Source organism: Canis lupus, chromosome 10, assembly GCF_048164855.1.
Source record: "Canis lupus baileyi chromosome 10, mCanLup2.hap1, whole genome shotgun sequence".
Taxonomy (NCBI): Eukaryota; Metazoa; Chordata; class Mammalia; order Carnivora; family Canidae; genus Canis; species Canis lupus.
The window spans coordinates 23,729,070-23,746,876 of NC_132847.1; the positions used below are offsets into that span (position 1 = coordinate 23,729,070).

General features: G+C 39.4%; 1 protein-coding gene across 29 annotated transcripts in view; it reads right to left on the minus strand.

The window, feature by feature from the left end:
- Positions 1–17,807, minus strand: part of CDKL3 (cyclin dependent kinase like 3) — a 108,235-nt gene that overhangs the window by 89,180 nt on the left and 1,248 nt on the right. For 12 of the 29 annotated variants that reach the window (XR_012037881.1, XR_012037880.1, XR_012037882.1 and 9 more), the window contains exons 1-4: positions 16,899–17,084; positions 16,285–16,466; positions 10,531–10,725; positions 8,169–8,231 (exon numbers count right to left, since the gene is read on the minus strand). Coding sequence is in view for 23 of the 29 variants with exons in the window: in XM_072841044.1 (XP_072697145.1) it covers positions 8,169–8,231; positions 10,531–10,725; positions 16,285–16,449 (423 nt within the window). In the remaining 6 variants the exon portion in view is untranslated. Of the gene's footprint in view, positions 1–8,168; positions 8,232–10,530; positions 10,726–16,284; positions 16,467–16,662; positions 17,087–17,807 lie in introns of those variants that run through there. The other 17 variants (XM_072841033.1, XM_072841024.1, XM_072841042.1 and 14 more) reach the window with 15 other exon arrangements.

A 17,807-nucleotide genomic window follows, 5' to 3' on the forward strand; every position in this document is an offset into this window, starting at 1 on the left:
GCTCAGATCATGATCTCAGGGTCATGAGGTGAGCCCTTACATCGGGCTTTGTATTCAGTGCGGAGTCTGCTTGAGAATCTATCTCTCCTCCTCTCTCTGCCCCTATCTTCCCAATGCACTCTCTCTTGTGCTCTCTCTAAAATAAATAAATGTTTTTTAAAAAAAAGGAAGATTTTATTTTTAAATAATCTTTTCACCCAACCTGGGACTTGAACTCAGAACCCTGAGATCAAGAGTCACAGGCTCTCCTGACGAAGCCAGTCAGTTACTCCTGTTTAATGGTATTTTTTATTTTAATTTCTGATTGCTGATTGCCAATACATAATATAATTAATTTTGTTATATAGAGCTTATATCCCACAACCTTGATAAACTTACAAATTAGTTCTGTTAATTTTGTTGCAGATTCCACAGGCTTTTCTATATAGATGATCATATCATCTATAAATAAAGACAGTTTTACTTCTCAAAAAAAAAAAAAGTACCATTTCACACCCACTAGAATAGTTACAACCAAAATGACAATAAACAAATATTGGGGAGGAAGTGGAAAACTGGAATGCATTGATAGTGGGACTGTAAAATGATACAGCCACTCTGGAAAATAGTTTGACAGTTTCTTTAAAAAGTTAAAACAAAAAAGTTAAAACATAAATCACATAACTCATATGGTTTATTTTTCTTTTAATGTAAGCCCTACAACCAACATGAGGCTTGAACTCATGAACCCCAAGATCAAGAGTCACATGCTCTACTGATGAAGCCAGTCACTCTTACCCATGTAGTATTTTTATTTTTTTAAGATTTATTCATTATTTATTTGAGAGAGAGTATGCACACGAGAGTGCATGAGTGGAGGGACGGGCAAAGGGAGAGAATCTTCAAGCAGGCTCCTCACTGAACTCTGAGCCCAATGGGGGTGGGGGTGGGGGTGGGTATCTTGATTTCATGACCCATGAGAACATGGTCTAAGCCCAAACCAAGACCTGGATGCTTAATTGACTGAATCACCCATGCACTCCCCCATATAGTATTCTGGATTGCCTTATTTTATTTCCTTCTCCCTTGCTACTGGGAGCTTTGTAAATCAACAGTCCCCAAAATCATGGTGAAAACCAGTAGCCTAGCAGCCATCCGAGAAAGTAAAATGGGTGGTATCTCCTCCAAAGCTCCATTCCCAGGTAATTGTCATTGGCTTTTGGACAAGTCACTGGAAAATCCCACCAGAAGCCTTCCCTTTATTTGACCTAAGGCAGAGCTTGCCTTCAAACAGCCTTCTTCCTGGGGCCTTGGTCAGAAATAATCAGCAGCCACTTTATAACATGATAGCCACCTGAGGTGGCTATAACAATTAGGACAGGGGATCCCTAAAAAAAAAAAAAAATTAAAAAAAAATTTTTAAAAAATAAAAAATTAAAAAAAAAAAAAAAAAAAAAGGACAGGGGATCCCTGAGTGGCTCAGCGGTTTAGCGCCTGCCCCTTTGGCCCAGGGCGTGATCCTGGAGTCCCAGGATCAAGTCCCACGTCAGGCTCCCTGCATGGAGCCTGCTTCTCCCTCTGCCTGTGTCTCTGCCTCTCTCTCTGTGTGTCTCTCATGAATAGATAAATAAAATCTCTTAAAAAAAAAAAAAAACCAATTAGGACAAACAACAAGTTGACCAAAATACTTAAAAAGAAGGGTTGGGACTAAGATGTCCATAAAGGGTTTAAAAAGCTTTAACATATTCCTGAGAATGCAAAAGGCCACATGCAGAGCTGTGCACATGTCCAGGAAAGATTTGAGATGGTATGGAAGCTCTTACCTGTGGACAACCTTGAGGTTCTGAGCAAGCAAGGTGAGGCTAAGTTAGAGCTGCAAACTGCCTGCCTGAACATTGAGGGCATGTCCCAACACACTGAAAGAGCCCCTCGGTAAAAAAGGCTGAGAGATTTCTTGGTTTCAGGCATTTAAGGAAACTTCTGTCCAACCATTAGCTAACCACTAAGCCAAATGAGCAGAGATTTCTGTCACACATGAGGAAGAATACATATTTGGCAGAATTAGTTCAGTAAAGTGACTAAACAAACAGCCACAACAACAAACTCTGAGAGATGGGAAACTGATTTCCAGAGTTTCCACATTATATTATCTTTAATTCACTTTTCAACAAAAAAAAAATATAAATTTCAAAAAATTTTCCCCCTAAAAAAGATATGCAAAGAAAAGTATGGCCCATTAATGGAAAGAAAAGCAGTCACTAAGAAATCTTCCCTGGTGTGCCTGGGTTTCTGTGCAGGTCATGATCTCATGGGTTGTGAGACTGAGCACCCCATTGGGCTCCACGCCCAGAGGGAGACTTTGCTTTAAGACTCACTCTCTCTCTGTCCCTCCCCTCATTCACTCTCACTTTAAATAGATAAAATCTGGGTGCCTGGGTGGCTCAGTAAGTTAAACGTCGCCTTAGGCTCAGGTCATGATCCCAGAGTCCTGGGATCGAGGCCCACATCAGGCTCCCTGCTCAGAGGGGAGCCTGCTTCTCCTTCTCCTGCTGCTGCTCCCCCTGCTTGTGCTCTCTTCCTCTGTCAAATAAAGTCTTTAAAAAATTAAAAATAAAGAATATCCATAGAGATAAAAATTGTTAAAAAGAACTAAATACAGAAGAACACTATCAAGAGAGCAAAAAGACAATCCACAGAAGAAAATATTTGTAAATCCTATACCTGATAGGCACCTAATACCCAAAATATATAAAATATAATTCAACAATAAAAAAACAAATCACCCAGTTTAAAAATAAGCAAAGGACTCAAATAGACATTTCTTCAAAGAATATATACAAATATGAATTTGACAGTTCTGAAGTTTTCATTTTAATGAAATTTATACTGTGTGGTCTTTTACATCTGAAGTTTTTTAAGGTTCTATTTATTTGGGAGAGAGCATGCGTAAGAGGCTGAGAGAGTTAGAGAAAACAGGTAGGGGAAGGGACAGAGAGAGAAGGAGAAGCAGATTCCCTGCCGAGTAGGGAGTTTAATGCAGGGCTGGATCCCAGGACCCAGGATCACGCCTGAGTTGAAGGCAGACACTTAACCTACTGAGCCACCCAGGTGCCCCTACATCTGAATTTCTTCATTTAACATGATTTTTTCCAGGTTCATTCATGGTGTAGCAGGTATCAGTACTTCATTCCTTTTACAGCTGAATACATTTCATTGTATGTATATACCTTATTTGTTTATCCATTCATCTGGCTGATATATATTTGAGTTGTTTTCACTTTATGGTTATTACAAATAATGCTGCTATGAATATTCTCGTGCAAGTTTTTATGTGAACACGTTTTCAATTCTCTTGTATAGATACCTAGGACTAGAATTGCTATGTCATATGGTAACTCTATATTTAACTTTTTGAGGAACTGCCAAACTTTTTTCCATACCATCTGCACCATTTTACATTACCACCAGCAGTGTACAAAGGTTCCAATTTCTCTACTTCCTCGCCAATATTTGTCATTGTCTGCTTTTTAAATTACAGCCAGCCTGGTGGGCATGAAGTGACTTCTCATTGTAACTTTGATTTGTATTTTCATAATGACTAATGATATTGAGTATCATTTCATGTGCTACCAGCCATTTATATACCTTGTTTGGAGAAATGTCTATTCAAGTCCTTTGCCCCTATTTAAATTGGCTTGTCTTTTTACTCTTGAGTTGTATTTTACATATCCAGGATACTTATCATATATATGATTTGCAAATATTTTCTCCCATTTTGTAAAATTTTTAACTTTTTTTTAAGATTTTATTTATTTATTCATGAGAGACACAGAGTAAGAGGCAGAGACACAGGCAGTGGGAGAAGCAGGCTCCAGCCTGCTGTAGGACTCGATCCCGGGACTCTGGGATCACACCCTGAGCCAAAGGCAGACTTTCAACCACTGAGCCACCCAGGCATCCCAACTTGTTACTTTCTTAATAGTGTCCTTTAAGGGACGCCTGGCTGGCTCAGCAGTTGAGCATCTGCCTTCCATTCAGGGTGAGATCCCTGGTCCGGGGATTGAGTTCTTCATCAGGCTCCCTGTGAGGAGCCTGCTTCTCCCTCTATGTCTCTGCCTCTCTGTCTCTGTGTCTCCCATGAATAAATAAATAAAATCTTAAAAAAAAAAAGTGGCATTTGAATCACAAACATTTTTAATTTTGACAAAGTCCAATTTGTTCATTTATTTCTTTGATTGCTCTTGCTTTTGATGCTATATCTAAAGAACTATTGCCTAGGGATGCCTGGCTGGTTCAGTCAGCAGAGCACGCAGCTCTTGATCAGGTTTGTAGGTGCAAGCCCCACGCTGGGTGTAGAGATTACTTAACAATAAAATCCACTTAAAAAAGGAACTAATACCCAATAAATGGCTCACACAGTTTTTCATCTACATTTTCGTCTAAGAGTTTTATAGTTTTAGCTCTTATATTTATTTCCTTGATTCATTTTGAGTTAATTTTTGTATATAGTGTGAACTAGCAGGCCTAGGATTCAAACAAAGAGTTTGCTTCTCCTTTACTTTGTAGTGGAATGCTCAGAACTACGTAAAACTCCATGTCGAAATCTGATTTTTCACCTGAAACTAATATGACACTGTATGTTAACTAACTTGAATTTAAATAAATTAAAAAAAACATTTAAAATTTTTTTTAAAAATCTGACATAACAACTCTGCTTATGTAGCCCTGTGTACTTGAATATAAGTCATTTGAGGAGAGAGCTTAAATTTCCATATCATCTAACAGTCTCAGAGAACCTGATTCTAAATCAACTAGAACTTCAATTTGATAAACTTTTCAGTTGGAAAGTTATACAATTGAATGCTAATGTGTATGTGAAAAAATAAGTCAATAAATTCCAGAAAGAGACTAAATAAGGATGTATGAGGTACATCAAAAAACTAGGAATTCCCTGTTTGCCCTAAAAACCAAATGGAAAATGCAGGCCTTGATTGGATCCTGATCTTAATAAATCATTTGTAAAAGACATTTAGGAGCAACTGGGTACATTTTAGCATAAATTTGGTATTACATGACATTAAGGAATTATTGCTTATTGTGCAGATGTAATCACAACTCTGAGTTACACAGAAAAATGTTTTTATAAAGAGATACACAGTGACATATTTAGGGATAAAACATTAAGGTATCTATAATTTAAAACACCTCAGAAGACAAAATAGATGAAGCACATATAGCAAAATACTAATATATTAAAATATATTATTTTTTAAGATTTATCTATTTGAGAGAGTGTGTTCACATGTGTGCACAAACGGTGGAGGCAGGGAGGGAAGAATCTCAAGCAGAATCCATGCTGAGTGCATAGCCCAATTTGGGACTCTATCTCATGACCCAGAGATCATGACCTGAGCCAAAACCAAGAGTGGGCCACTGAAATGACTGAGCCACCCAGGCACCCCAAAACATACTAAATAATAGTAAAATATTGACAATAACATTATTCAAATAACAATTTCTTATTTGGAAGGCTATGAGTTTAAAATTCAAAGCAGAGTTAAGGAATTATGGAAAAGTGGCCTAAATTTAGGGAGTACAGGCTTTGTACAGTAGGAAGTGGGATGGAAAAAAAAAGGAGGTGGGTGGGGTAAGAAAGATGAACAATCCTTAGATATTAGAATAATTCATAATTCATAAAGATTACTGAAAGCTGAATAAAATTTAGGAAGCTCCAGAAGGGTAGGAACAAGTCTTTTATTAGGCTGCATCCTCAGCTCCTACTACAATCAATGACTGTTACCAGAAGATGCTCAATGAATAGTTATTGGATAAATGAATGAGGGAATGAATAACTATTTCTTCCCCATAAGTAATCAAATGCTTGCATTTAAAATCTGCTTCCAAAATGGTTTCAAAGAAGCTTATAATATTTTTTTTGTCAGGATTCACAAAACTTTATCCATTTAGAATTAACAAGCTGTTTACCTATCACTTAGGTAAGTTTCACAAGCTTATAGGACTTGGACTATCTTTGAAGAATTATTTTGATTTGTATGAAGTTCAAAACTTTGGGTACAGTATGTTATTTTCTCTGTAAGTAAACAATAAGCAGTCTGAATTATCACAGGAATTCCAAAACTGAGTATTTTTTAATAATTAGCATGGTAAGATTTATTATTTACACAGTTTTGTTTTGTTTTTTTTTAATTTATTTATGATAGTCACACACAGAGAGAGAGAGAGAGAGAGAGAGAGGCAGAGACACAGGCAGAGGGAGAAGCAGGCTCCATGCACCAGGAGCCCGACGTGGGATTCGATCCCAGGTCTCCAGGATCGCGCCCTGGGCCAAAGGCAGGCACCAAACCGCTGCGCCACCCAGGGATCCCTTGTTTTTTTTTTTGTTTTTTTTTTTAAGATTTTATTTATTTACTCATGAGAGACAGAGAGAGAGAGAGAGAGAGAGAGAGAGAGAAACAAAGACACAGGCTGAGGGAGAAGCAGGCTCCATGCAGGGAGCCCGACGCGGGACTCGATCCCGGGTCTCCAGGATCAGGCCCTGGGCTGAAGGAGGCGCTAAACCACTGAGCCAGCCGGGCTGCCCTATTTACACAGTTTTAATCTGTCAAACCCATTAGCGCTAAAATAATGAACTAAAATTACATGACATCTCACTTGCTAAAGCCAAACACAGTCAACTCTCACTTGCATGTTTGAAAGTGGGAGACCAGCAGTGCATGTCAGCAGAAACAGCATGTAATCTTATGCTACATGGTTTCGATAATTTATAAAATATCTTTTAAAATTTTTTATTGAGGGATGCCTGGGTGGCTCAATGGTTGAGCGTCTGCCTTCAGCTCAGGAGGTGATCCCAGGGCAGCCCGGGATAAAGTCCTTAAAAAAAAAAAAAAAAAGGACGTGATCTCAGAGTCCCGGGATCGAGTCCCACTTCGGGCTCCCCACAGGGTGCCTGCTTCTCCTCCCTCTGCCTATGTCTCTGCCTGTCTCTCTCTCTCTCTCTCGTGAATAAATAAAATCTTTAAAAAAATTTTTTATTGTAGTTGATACACAATGTTACATTCGTTTCAGGTGTAAGAGGCTTATGCTATTAACCAGCTCAAAATTTTAAATTTTATTTTTTTAAAAAAGATTTGATTTATTTGAGAGAGAGAGAGAGAGAGAGCTAGAGGGAGGGAGAGAGACTAAGCAGGGGGAACAGGAGCAGGAGAGGGAGAAGCAGACTCCCTGATGAGCAGGGAGCCCAATGCAGGACGTGATCCCAGGACCCTGGGATCATGACCTGAGACAAAAGGAGATGTAACCGACTGAGCCATTCAGGCACACCAAAATTTTAAATTTTAAAAAATGACGAGAATGAGGGCACCTGGGTAGCTCAGTGTTGACCATCTGCCTTTTGGCTCAGGTCGTGATCCTAGAGTCCTGGGAACGAGTCCCACATCGGACTCCCCACAGGGAGCCTGCTTCTCCCTCAGCCTATGTCTGCCTCTCTCTCTCTCATGAAAAAACAAATAAAATCTTAAAAACAAAACAACCAGAATGAAAAAGATAAACTAAATTCCTGTAATTAACTAGTTACTGCAACTGAATAGTAAATTTTTATTTGAGCTGCCTCGAAACATATATAGGAGATATATTTTCATTATTAAATAAAAGAAGGTAGACAAATACTTCTGGAGATAAAAAGCTTTTTCAGGTACCGGGCCATATCTGAATTCAAAAATTCTTATGAAAAGTAACAGGAGTATCCATGGTAGACACTATCTCCGACATTTCAGTTACATAAAAACATTCATCTGAAATTTGAAGATATTAGGAAAATAAAGTTTTCCATTCTTGATTTTTATCAGCGTGAAGGTAACCTTAAATCATCAAGGCTAGAACCCAGATATCCAGACAATAGGCCTAATAATATTTGAACAAGCCACTTCACTCATGGCTGCCTTAATTCTCAGGAGTAACTAACTTGACAATATTCTGTCAGGTGAAGGAACAGGGATAGTTTTACCTTAGGCCCTAGGTGAGACCAAGAGAATAAAAGAATTGATGAGGTTCTACTGTCTAGGCCTTTTTTGCTGCTGCCTCCACAATCCCATGGATATTCTTCCATATTTGGTGCTTAGAACTACCTTTTACTTTCCTTTTTTGTCCCTTGGAGAATGATGCACCCTCACCTCTTCAACCGGAGTCTCTAAGAGGAATATTCCCCAAACTGTATATCCAGTTCTGGCAAATTCCTAGGAAGGCCATGTTAAATAATAAGTCAACCACTATTTTGACTTAGAAATTCTCTCTTAAAATACATCAGTATTTCTAAAAGCAATCTCCCTCGTAAAACCAGTTACTGCCAATGGCACCATAATTCTCCTACACTCAAATCAAACATCTTGTAATTATCTTTGATTTCTCACTTTGCTCACATCCCTTTCCTAGATAACATCCTTAGTCCCCATATCCTATTCTCTTTTGAAGTCTTTCCATCCTCTCCCTTTGCCATCCTTCCTCTTCCTATTTCAAACCCTCACCACTTTATAGCTGGACTGTCACAATAGCCTCTCACCTGATCTGCTTCTGCTCATATTTATGCTCTACGCTTGCCAAAATAAACTTAGGTTTTGTTGTAATCCTGTTAACAGCCAAGTTCAAAACCATCCCGTGGTTTTCCAGTATCATCAGGAAAAAGTCTAAACTCTTCAGCATTTATTTCAAGACTCTGGAAACTTCTCCTCAGGGAATCTGTGCAATCTTATCACCCTTGACTCAGTCTCTGTAAAGCTTACTTACCACCACTCTCTGAAGTCCCCTGCTCAGGCCTGCCGCTATTCTCATGGTGGGACCCCAACTGAATTTATTTCCTTTACTATTCCAGTGAAATTCTAGCTACAGGGCAGCTCAGGTGGCTCAGTGGTTTAGTGCCGGCTTCAGCCCAGGGCATGATCCTGAAGACTCAGGATCAAGTCCCACATTGGACTCCCTGCATGGAGCCTGCTTCTCCCTCTGCCTGTGTCTCTGCCTCTCTCTGAGACTCTCATGAATAAATATAAAATCTTAAAAAAAAAAGAAAAAGAAAAAGAAAAAGAAAGAAAGAAAGAGAAATCCTAGCTACAATTCCAATTTCTACTTACTTTAGTTTTACTTCCTCTTTGAAATCCTCTACTCTGAGTAGAGGCAGTACTGGTGTCTCCCTTGATTCAAGAAATACTTTCAAATACTTAAGGCACTATAGGGATACGAATAACACAACTATTCCTGGCTCCCTACCAGCACTACTTATTAAGCACTTAAAATATGCTTGACATGGCACTAAAAACTTTATACCTACCACCTAATTTGATCTTTACAGAAATTCTGTGAAGTACTACATGATTTTATAGATGAGGACAATGAGGCTCAGAGAGGTTAGGTAACTTTCCTGGGACCAGAGGTAATGGGTCTGCTACCTATCATTGTGCACTATTGCAGTGAGCCACGAACTACACAGTTGTGTGATTATCCAGAGAAAAGCTGGTGGGTGAAAACATAGGATAGTCTAATTCCACAGACTATGCTCTTAACTGTTATATTATACTGCCTCCCAATGGATCCAGCCGGCAAGGAAATGACAATCTGAATTTCAGTCACTTTCACCTCATTTTTCCAAACCACAAAATGAGATGCACTATTAGCAAAATAGAAAATTTAAAACCAAGGTATCTTAAAAAGCTTAGGACATGTGGACGTTATACCTGTTATTTACTAATAAATTTTTTGAGGCTCTTCCTGTTATTTCCTGAATATATATCTAACTTTCCAGAAAATAGAGCTGAAGTTGGGAATGAAATTCCTCCATAAAAGCCTGCTGAGCCTTATTTCGCTTACTAGGCAATGTCAAAGGCAACACTAAAAATCAGAACAGTTGATCTTTACTGTCTTGATTTTTTCATCTTAAACAAGACTCTATACTTCTTAGCTACTTAATTTCTGCTCTTTTCGTAAAGACATCCACATTCATTTGCTGTTTCCCTGTCCTAATTTCCAGTTCCCACCTCCAAACTTCCCCTCATTCTCACCCACAAACATTTTGCTGTACTTTCCCCGCAATAAAAGGTGCCCCAATTGACTGCTGATTCCTCCTTACCAAATTACCATACCTCCTTTAGCATCCCATACTTGGTCTGCCCTATTGTTAGAGTTACAGCTTTATCACTATGTACTTAACATGTTTTGCAATTCTGCAACTATAGCATAGTGACCCCAGTTTCAGGGTGTCAATAATGACTACACAGGAAAATACTTTTAAAACCTTCATTAGGGGCACCTGGGTGGCTCGGTTGGCTCAGGCCATGATCCCCAAGTACCAGGACTGAGCCCCAAGTCAGGCTCCCCCTGCACAGCTGGGAGTCTTCTTCTCCCTCTGCCTCCTCCCCCACGCCCCAACTCATGCTCCCACTCTCTCAAATAAATAAGATCTTAATAAAAATAAAAAATAAAACCTTCATTAAAGGGCATTTATGATTCATACACATTCTATACTTTGGTTTACTCTGAAGCACTCACGTTATTATTGTGAAGATATTCAATTGCTCGAAGGATCTGGAAGAGGTATTTTCTAAGTCGTTTACTCTCTAGTCCATGACAATAATGTTGCAACTCATCTAATATTGTGTGGTCAATAAATTCAAACACCAAATGAATTTTCTTTTTCTGTCTAAAAACTTCAATCAGATTGACCAGGTTTTCATGACGAAATTGCTATTGGTAAAAGAAACAGATTTATGATAAGTTATTTTGTGAACAGTAATTTGTACATATAATACCTATACAATTTTTAAAAGCAGAAATACCCTCAGCCTATTTTACTCCATGCATTTCAATTGAAAACTTTCGACTTATTTGTTTACATTCCTATCTTTTAAAATGTTAAACTAGGGGTGCCTGGCTGGCTCAGTCAGAAGAGCTTACAACCCTTAACCTTGCAGTCGTAAGTTTGAGTCTCATGTTGGGTAGAGATTACTAAAAAAAATAATAAACTTTAAAAATGGTAAAATATTTCATAATTAATATGTATAGAACAAGGGGAGATGTGTTGCCTTACTTCAAGTTGCCATTTGATTGTTTATTAAAATAATTTGTGGAGTTAACATAGTATAATGCAACTTGGTATGCTGTAAAGACATCTTTTTTTTTTATTTCTTTATTTGAAAGAGAGAAAGAGAAAATGCACGAGCAGGAGGGACAGGGGCAGCCCTGGTGGCGCAGCGGTTTAGCGCCGCCTGCAACCCAGGGTATGATCCTGGAGACCTGGGATTGAGTCCCACGTCGGGCTCCCTGCATGGAGCCTGTTTCTCCCTCTGCCTGTCTCTGCCTCTGTCTCTCTCTGTGTCTCTCTCAGAGATGAATAAATGAATAATGAATAAATAAATAATATCTTAAAAAAAAAAAAAAGCAGGAGGGACAGAAGGAGAGGGAAAGAGCGAATCCCAAGCAGGCTCGGCACTGAGCATGGAGCTCCACGTGGAGCTCAATCTCACAACTCTGAGATCAACCTGAGCCAAGAAGACCAAGAGTCAGACCCCTAACTGACTGCATAACTCAGGTGCCTCAAAGACATATCTTTCTATCCTTTAACTCAGTTTATACTTAAATTTAACATTTGAAATTTAAGATGTTCTTGAGATGCCTAAGTGGCTCAGTAGTTGAGCATCTATCTTCAGCTCAGGGCGTGATCCTGGGGTCCTGGGATCAAGTCCTACATCGGGCTCCTCACAGGGAGCCTGCTTCTCCCTCTACCTATGTCTCTGCCTCTCTCTGTGTGTCTCTCATGAATAAATAAATAGAATCTTAAAAAAAAAAAAGCTTCAAAAGGTCAAAATAGGATTTATCAGCTTAGAAAACAAATGAAATTCAGTATTCTATTCTGCCCACTTTATTTTTTAACACACTAATTTAATTTTTACCAATCTCAAATATTTAACATTTTCAAATTACCAAAAATGTTTATTCATTTGACTAAATATTGAGATATATTTTTAATGTTAGATTCATTACAAAATTATACTTTTTATGAAAAAATATTTGTATTCTAACAGCAAAACATCCATTTTTCTATTTATCTGTACTAACACATAGATCAAAGTTCTTAAAATATGACTAAAAGAAAAACATGCCAGATTCCTTTCCTATTTTTGCTCCCAATTTCTCTGGTTGGCAAGATGCCAGCATGCTGCAGTGACACCATGCTAGCTGCAGCAAAAAACAACTGACTGCTTTTGGACACTACACTACTAATCTTTCAACTAAGGAAAATTACTGGCTCCCTGTCCAGTCTTTTTTTAAAATTTTTTCCAGTCTTTATTTTAAAGGTTAAAGCAAAGAAGAGTTAACGTGAGTTAGTAAGGATTACAGAAGATCCCCCAAAGTAAGGCATCAGGTACTTCCTCAGATTAACCATGAAGGTCCTAGAAATCCTCCATTGCTCCAAACGTTTACTTTTGTTTTCCTTCATTACCAGACAACTTTTCCACAGATATTTTCACTACTCTAACTGTAATCTATTTAATAGAACTCTAGCAGATGAAAATTTAATACAAATGAAGTCATTATGGCAATCTTTTTAGACTAAAAAAAAAAAACATTAGGAATCTATTAGAGGTCCCCCTTAGTAACATGTTTATGGATCTATGTCCTCAGGCAAGGGAAACAAAAGCAAAACATAAATTATTGGGACTACACCAAAGTAAAAAGCTTTTGCAAAGCAAAGGAAACCATCAACAAAACAAAAAGGCAACCTACTGAATGGGAAAAGATACTTTAAAATGATGTATCAGCTAAGGGGTTAATATCCAACATATATGAAAAATTTACACAATTCAGCACTAAAAATGATAAACACTATTTAAAAAAATGGGTCAAGAACCTGGATAGACATTTTTCAAAGAAGATATACAGATGGCAAACAGATACATAAAAGATGCTCAACATCACTAATCATCAGGGAAATGCAAATCAAAACCACAATGAGATATCACCTCACACCAATCAGAATGGCTAGTACTAAAAAGACAAGAAAAGGGACGCTTGGGTGGCTCAGCAGTTGAGCATCAGCTTTTGGCTCTGGGTGTGATCACAGAGTTCTGAGATCGAGTCCCACATCAGGTTCCCTGCAAAGAGCCTGGTTCTCCCTCTGTCTCTGTCTCTCTGTGTCTCTCATGAATAAATAAAAACAATCTTAAAAAAAATAAAAGACAGAAAAATAACAAGTGTTGGCAAAGATGTGGAGGAAAGGGTACCCTGTCAGGGGAGGGGACTATAAATTAGAGCAGACACTATGGAAAACAGTATGAGGGTTGCTGAAAAAATTAGAAGGAGGGATGCCTGGATAGCTCAGTGGTTGAGCGTCTGCCTTTGGCTCAGGGCGTGATCCCAGGGTCCCGGGATAGAGTCCCACATAAGGCTCCCCAGAGGGAGCCTATGTCTCCCTCTCTGCCTCTCTCTGTGTCTCTCATGAATGGATAAATAGAAATCTTAAAAAAAAAAAAATTAGAAGGAGAAATACCATATGATCTAGTCATTCCATTATTGGGTATTTGCCCAGAGAAAGTGAAAACACTAATTCAAAAAGATACATGCACTCTTACATTTACTGCAGTGTTATCTGCATAGCCAATATACAGAAGCAACCTAAGTATCCATCCACAGACAATGAGCAAAGAAAATTTGGTATGTGTATATATTCATACACACACACACACACACACACACACACACGTGTATACACAATGGAATATTACTCAACCATAAAAAAAAGGATGAGTTATTTTTTTGCCCAGTGTATTTTAAACCGAATGTGGGGCTCAAACAACCCTGAGGTCAGGAGTTGCATGCTCTACTGACTGAGCCAGTCAGGTGCCCCCAAAAGAATGAGATCTTAACATTTGAGACAACATGGATTGACTTAGAAAGTAGTACACTGTGAAATAAGTCAAAGAAAGACAAATATCAGATGATTTCACTTACATGTGGAATCCAAAAAACATAAACGAACACACAAAAATCAAACAGACTCTTAAATACAGAAAACAAACTGGAGGTTGCCAGAGGGGAGGAGGGATGGCAGTGGGTAGGTGAAATAGATAAAAGGGATTAAGAGGTACAAACTTCCAGTGATAAACCTAAAAAGTCACAGAGATGAAAAGTACAGCACAGGGAATATGGTCAATAACATTGTATGGTGACAGATGACCACTACACTCATCATGATGAGCACTCAGTAATGTATAGAAATGTCAAATCATTACTTTGTATACCTGAAATTAATATAACATTGTATTTTAATTCTTCAATTATAAAGAGGTGAATATTACTTTTGTATCACATAAAAATGAAAGAGTATTTGTTTTCTTCACCATGTAAAACATCTAGCCTATGTTGTCAAAATCATAAACCTTAAAGCATGCAGATAAATTCTAATAAATAAAATATGTAGATTTAAGTATTTACTTAATCACTAATTTTGTACCCCAGGGAATGTTAATGCTTCTTTCTTCACACTCCTGAGTTCTTTCCCAAGTTGACATGTCATACCTACACAATATTCTATTTTTCTCCCCATCGCTAAAAGTATACTAGTTAGCTTTACTTAAATGTATTCTTGTCATCTGAAATTCAGCATTTCTAAAACTGAAGTAATTCCCTGACCATTCCTTGTTTGGGTCTTTCATATTTCCATCAGTGAGAACAGTCATTGAACTTCACTAATTCTTTTGTCTCCCTCTTTCTGTCTCCTTCTACATTCTTTCACGTCTTCTTTTGCAATATATTCTATTTTAACTTTGCTTTTCTAACTTTAAATTCAAATTGCTGCAATCCAACAAGGGCTCTCATGATATTTACCAGGATTCTTTTTTTTTTTTTCTTTTAAGATTTTATTTATTTATTCATGAAAGACACAGAGGAGAGACAGAGGCAGAGACAAGGCAGAGGGAGAAGCAGGCTCCATGCAGGGAGCCCGATGTGGGACTCAATCCCAGGACTCCAGGATCATGCCCTGGGCCAAAGGCAGGCGCTAAACCACTGAGTCACCCAGGGATTCCCAGTCACCCAGGGATTACCTACCAGGATTCTTGAATTAAACTTACAAGAGACCTGTCTATTTTTACTCTGTGTTCCAATCTTTTTTTTTTTTTTTCCAGTGTTCCAATCTTTTCCAAAAGGTAGTTCTAGATTAATATGCATAGTTGCTTTATTCTGAATTTAAAACCTTCCATGTCTTACAAAATCAAATTTTGTCCCTTTAAGACAAGACTTTAAGCCCTAAATCTAGGGGCACCTGGATGGCTCAGTGGTTGAGTGTCGGCTTTTGGCTCAGGTTGTGATCTTGGGGTCCTGGGATCGAGTCCCTCATTGGGCTCCCCACAGGGAGCCTGCCTCTCCCTCTGCCTAGGTCACTGCCTCTTTCTGTGTGTCTCTTATGAATAAATAAATAAAATCTTTTACAAAAAAATAAACCCTAACTCTAGTTTACTTCTCTAATCTCACCTCTTTCTACTTCTGTACAAAAACTCTACAGCCCAATGTCTCTGCTCTCTGTCCTCCGTCCTGCTTGAGCATCTCTAAGTTTATATTGTTCCTCTAACCTAGAATACAATAGTTTTTCCCTCCTACCTAAATTGTGCACATCCTTTAAGGCCAAATGCATGTCCCACTTCCTCCAAGAAAATTTCTCTACCCAACTGGACTTTGTTAATCACTTGGCATTTATTATGAGTCACTTTTTATTCAATATTGTTGTCATGTGCCCTCCCATCTTTCTTTTGCCACACTATAATCTCAGCATCTGGCAAAATGCCTTACATGAAGCAGGTATTTTTATTAATAACTATACCTGGATATTTCTGAATAAATATTTCATAATATTTGGCAAAGCTTTTGTTACATTATATATAAGCATAAACATCTTGCATCACTATAAAATTCCAAAATATAGACAATAAGGATACTACACTTTTTTTCCCCCTATTCTGTGTCTTGATACATGTTACCTAAAAGATTCCTCATACAATTTTCTGTTTCAGAGATCCCTGGGTGGCTCAGCGGTTTGGCACCTGCCTTTGGCCCAGGGCGCGATCCTGGAGACCCGGGATCGAGTCCCACGTCGGGCTCCCTGCATGGAGCCTGCTTCTCCCTGTGCCTCTGTCTCTGCCTCTCTCTGTGTGTCTTTCATGAATAAATAAAATCTTTAAAGGAAAAAAAATTCTGTTCCATTAACAATTCCTCTTTTGACTTACACCAATGAAGGTAAAAAAAGCAAACCTTTAAAAACTTTATTTCTCTTGTTGCAATTTTGTTGACAGATTTCTCCGGTTTCTCGTAAAATATCTTAATGGCCACTATCTGCCCAGTATCCTTATGTTTACACTTCATGACTGTTCCATAACTTCCCTCTCCCACTTTTCCGAGGGTTTCATACATCTCCATTTTCAAGCCCGATTCTTCTTCATAAAAAGAAAGGGGAAAAAAAAAAAGTTAGACATTTGTACGTTCATGCGTACAAGCTGGCCAATGCATCTCCACAATAAACCCGTATTTTGACATTTGTGAACGCGAAAACTGTTCTTTTTCCACAGACGGTTGCTCGTCTTGGGGAACTCCGCCCACGAGGCAGGAGGGTGTCTGTGTGGGGCTGCACACCTCACAGCCACGAGGGGGCTTCCTGTTGCCTCAGGCATCCCCGTCCACACGAAGGCTTCAGAGCCCCTCACTACGTGCCACCTGTCCATCAGGAGCGTGGTCCGCACACCTCCTGCCATACCCCAGTCAAAAGCGCGGTTTCCGAAAGGCGGAAGTCACCTACAGCTCTGGCCCCCGGACCCAAGAAAACCTCAGCCCCACCGGCTCCTCAAACCCGACGTCTTATGGTCCCGGACCAGTGTTGCGCTGCGCCCCTTCCCCCGCAGTCGACCTCGTCCGGTCAAGCCGCCGACTTCTCAGCCCATTCTGTAGCCCCGCCGGCCTGGCTCCGCGCAGACCCGGCGGAACAACCCGACACCGAGGCTTCCGAGCTGGCGAGCGCGGCTAGCTTCCGGCAGCCCGCTACCATGGCAACGGCGCCGCAGACCCCCGCGCTCGGGACCTACTGCGCAAGACAGGAACATCCGCCCGGCCCGGCCCGGCCCGACCCGGAAGAGAAAATCATAAAGGGTTGAAAATGAGTTGCCGGTGGGCTTAGGCTCAGGGAAAGCTTTCTGGGGGTCGGGGTGGGGATTATATGGGTTGAGACCAACTCACAAGGTTGGTTTTGAGTTTTGAGCAGAGGTGAGGGGAGGATCCACATTTTACTGCCCCGAGAGTCTGTCTCCTAGAGAAGGGTGGAGGCTTGCTCCCAGGCCAAAGAACAACATGCCGCAGGTGCTGGGTCCTAAAAGGATGGCTTGAGTCGTGAAATAGAGACACATTGTAAAACAAGTCTTCCAAGGAAGTCTTGTGTAATTACGGTCGTCTAAGTTACCTATTTATATTAATATTCCATAGACCTGAGATCGACCACAGGGGTCGGCATTCATCCTTAAGACGGGGTTAAGACGGTTCTTAATGTTTCTTGAACACTTGCTATATGCTTAGAAATTTTTTCGAACTCGTAGTACTCCTTTTTAGAAACGCCCTCCTTGAGAAAACAAATCGACATAAAAGGACACAGCAAAAGGGGGATAAACATTTTCTAATTGCTTAAAAACTAGACATGGGGTTCTGCTGGCCTGACAGCCTCCATACACTGTGAGATTCCAGAACAATTACACATTGCTACCTAATGATCCAGTAGGGATATTTTTTGAAGA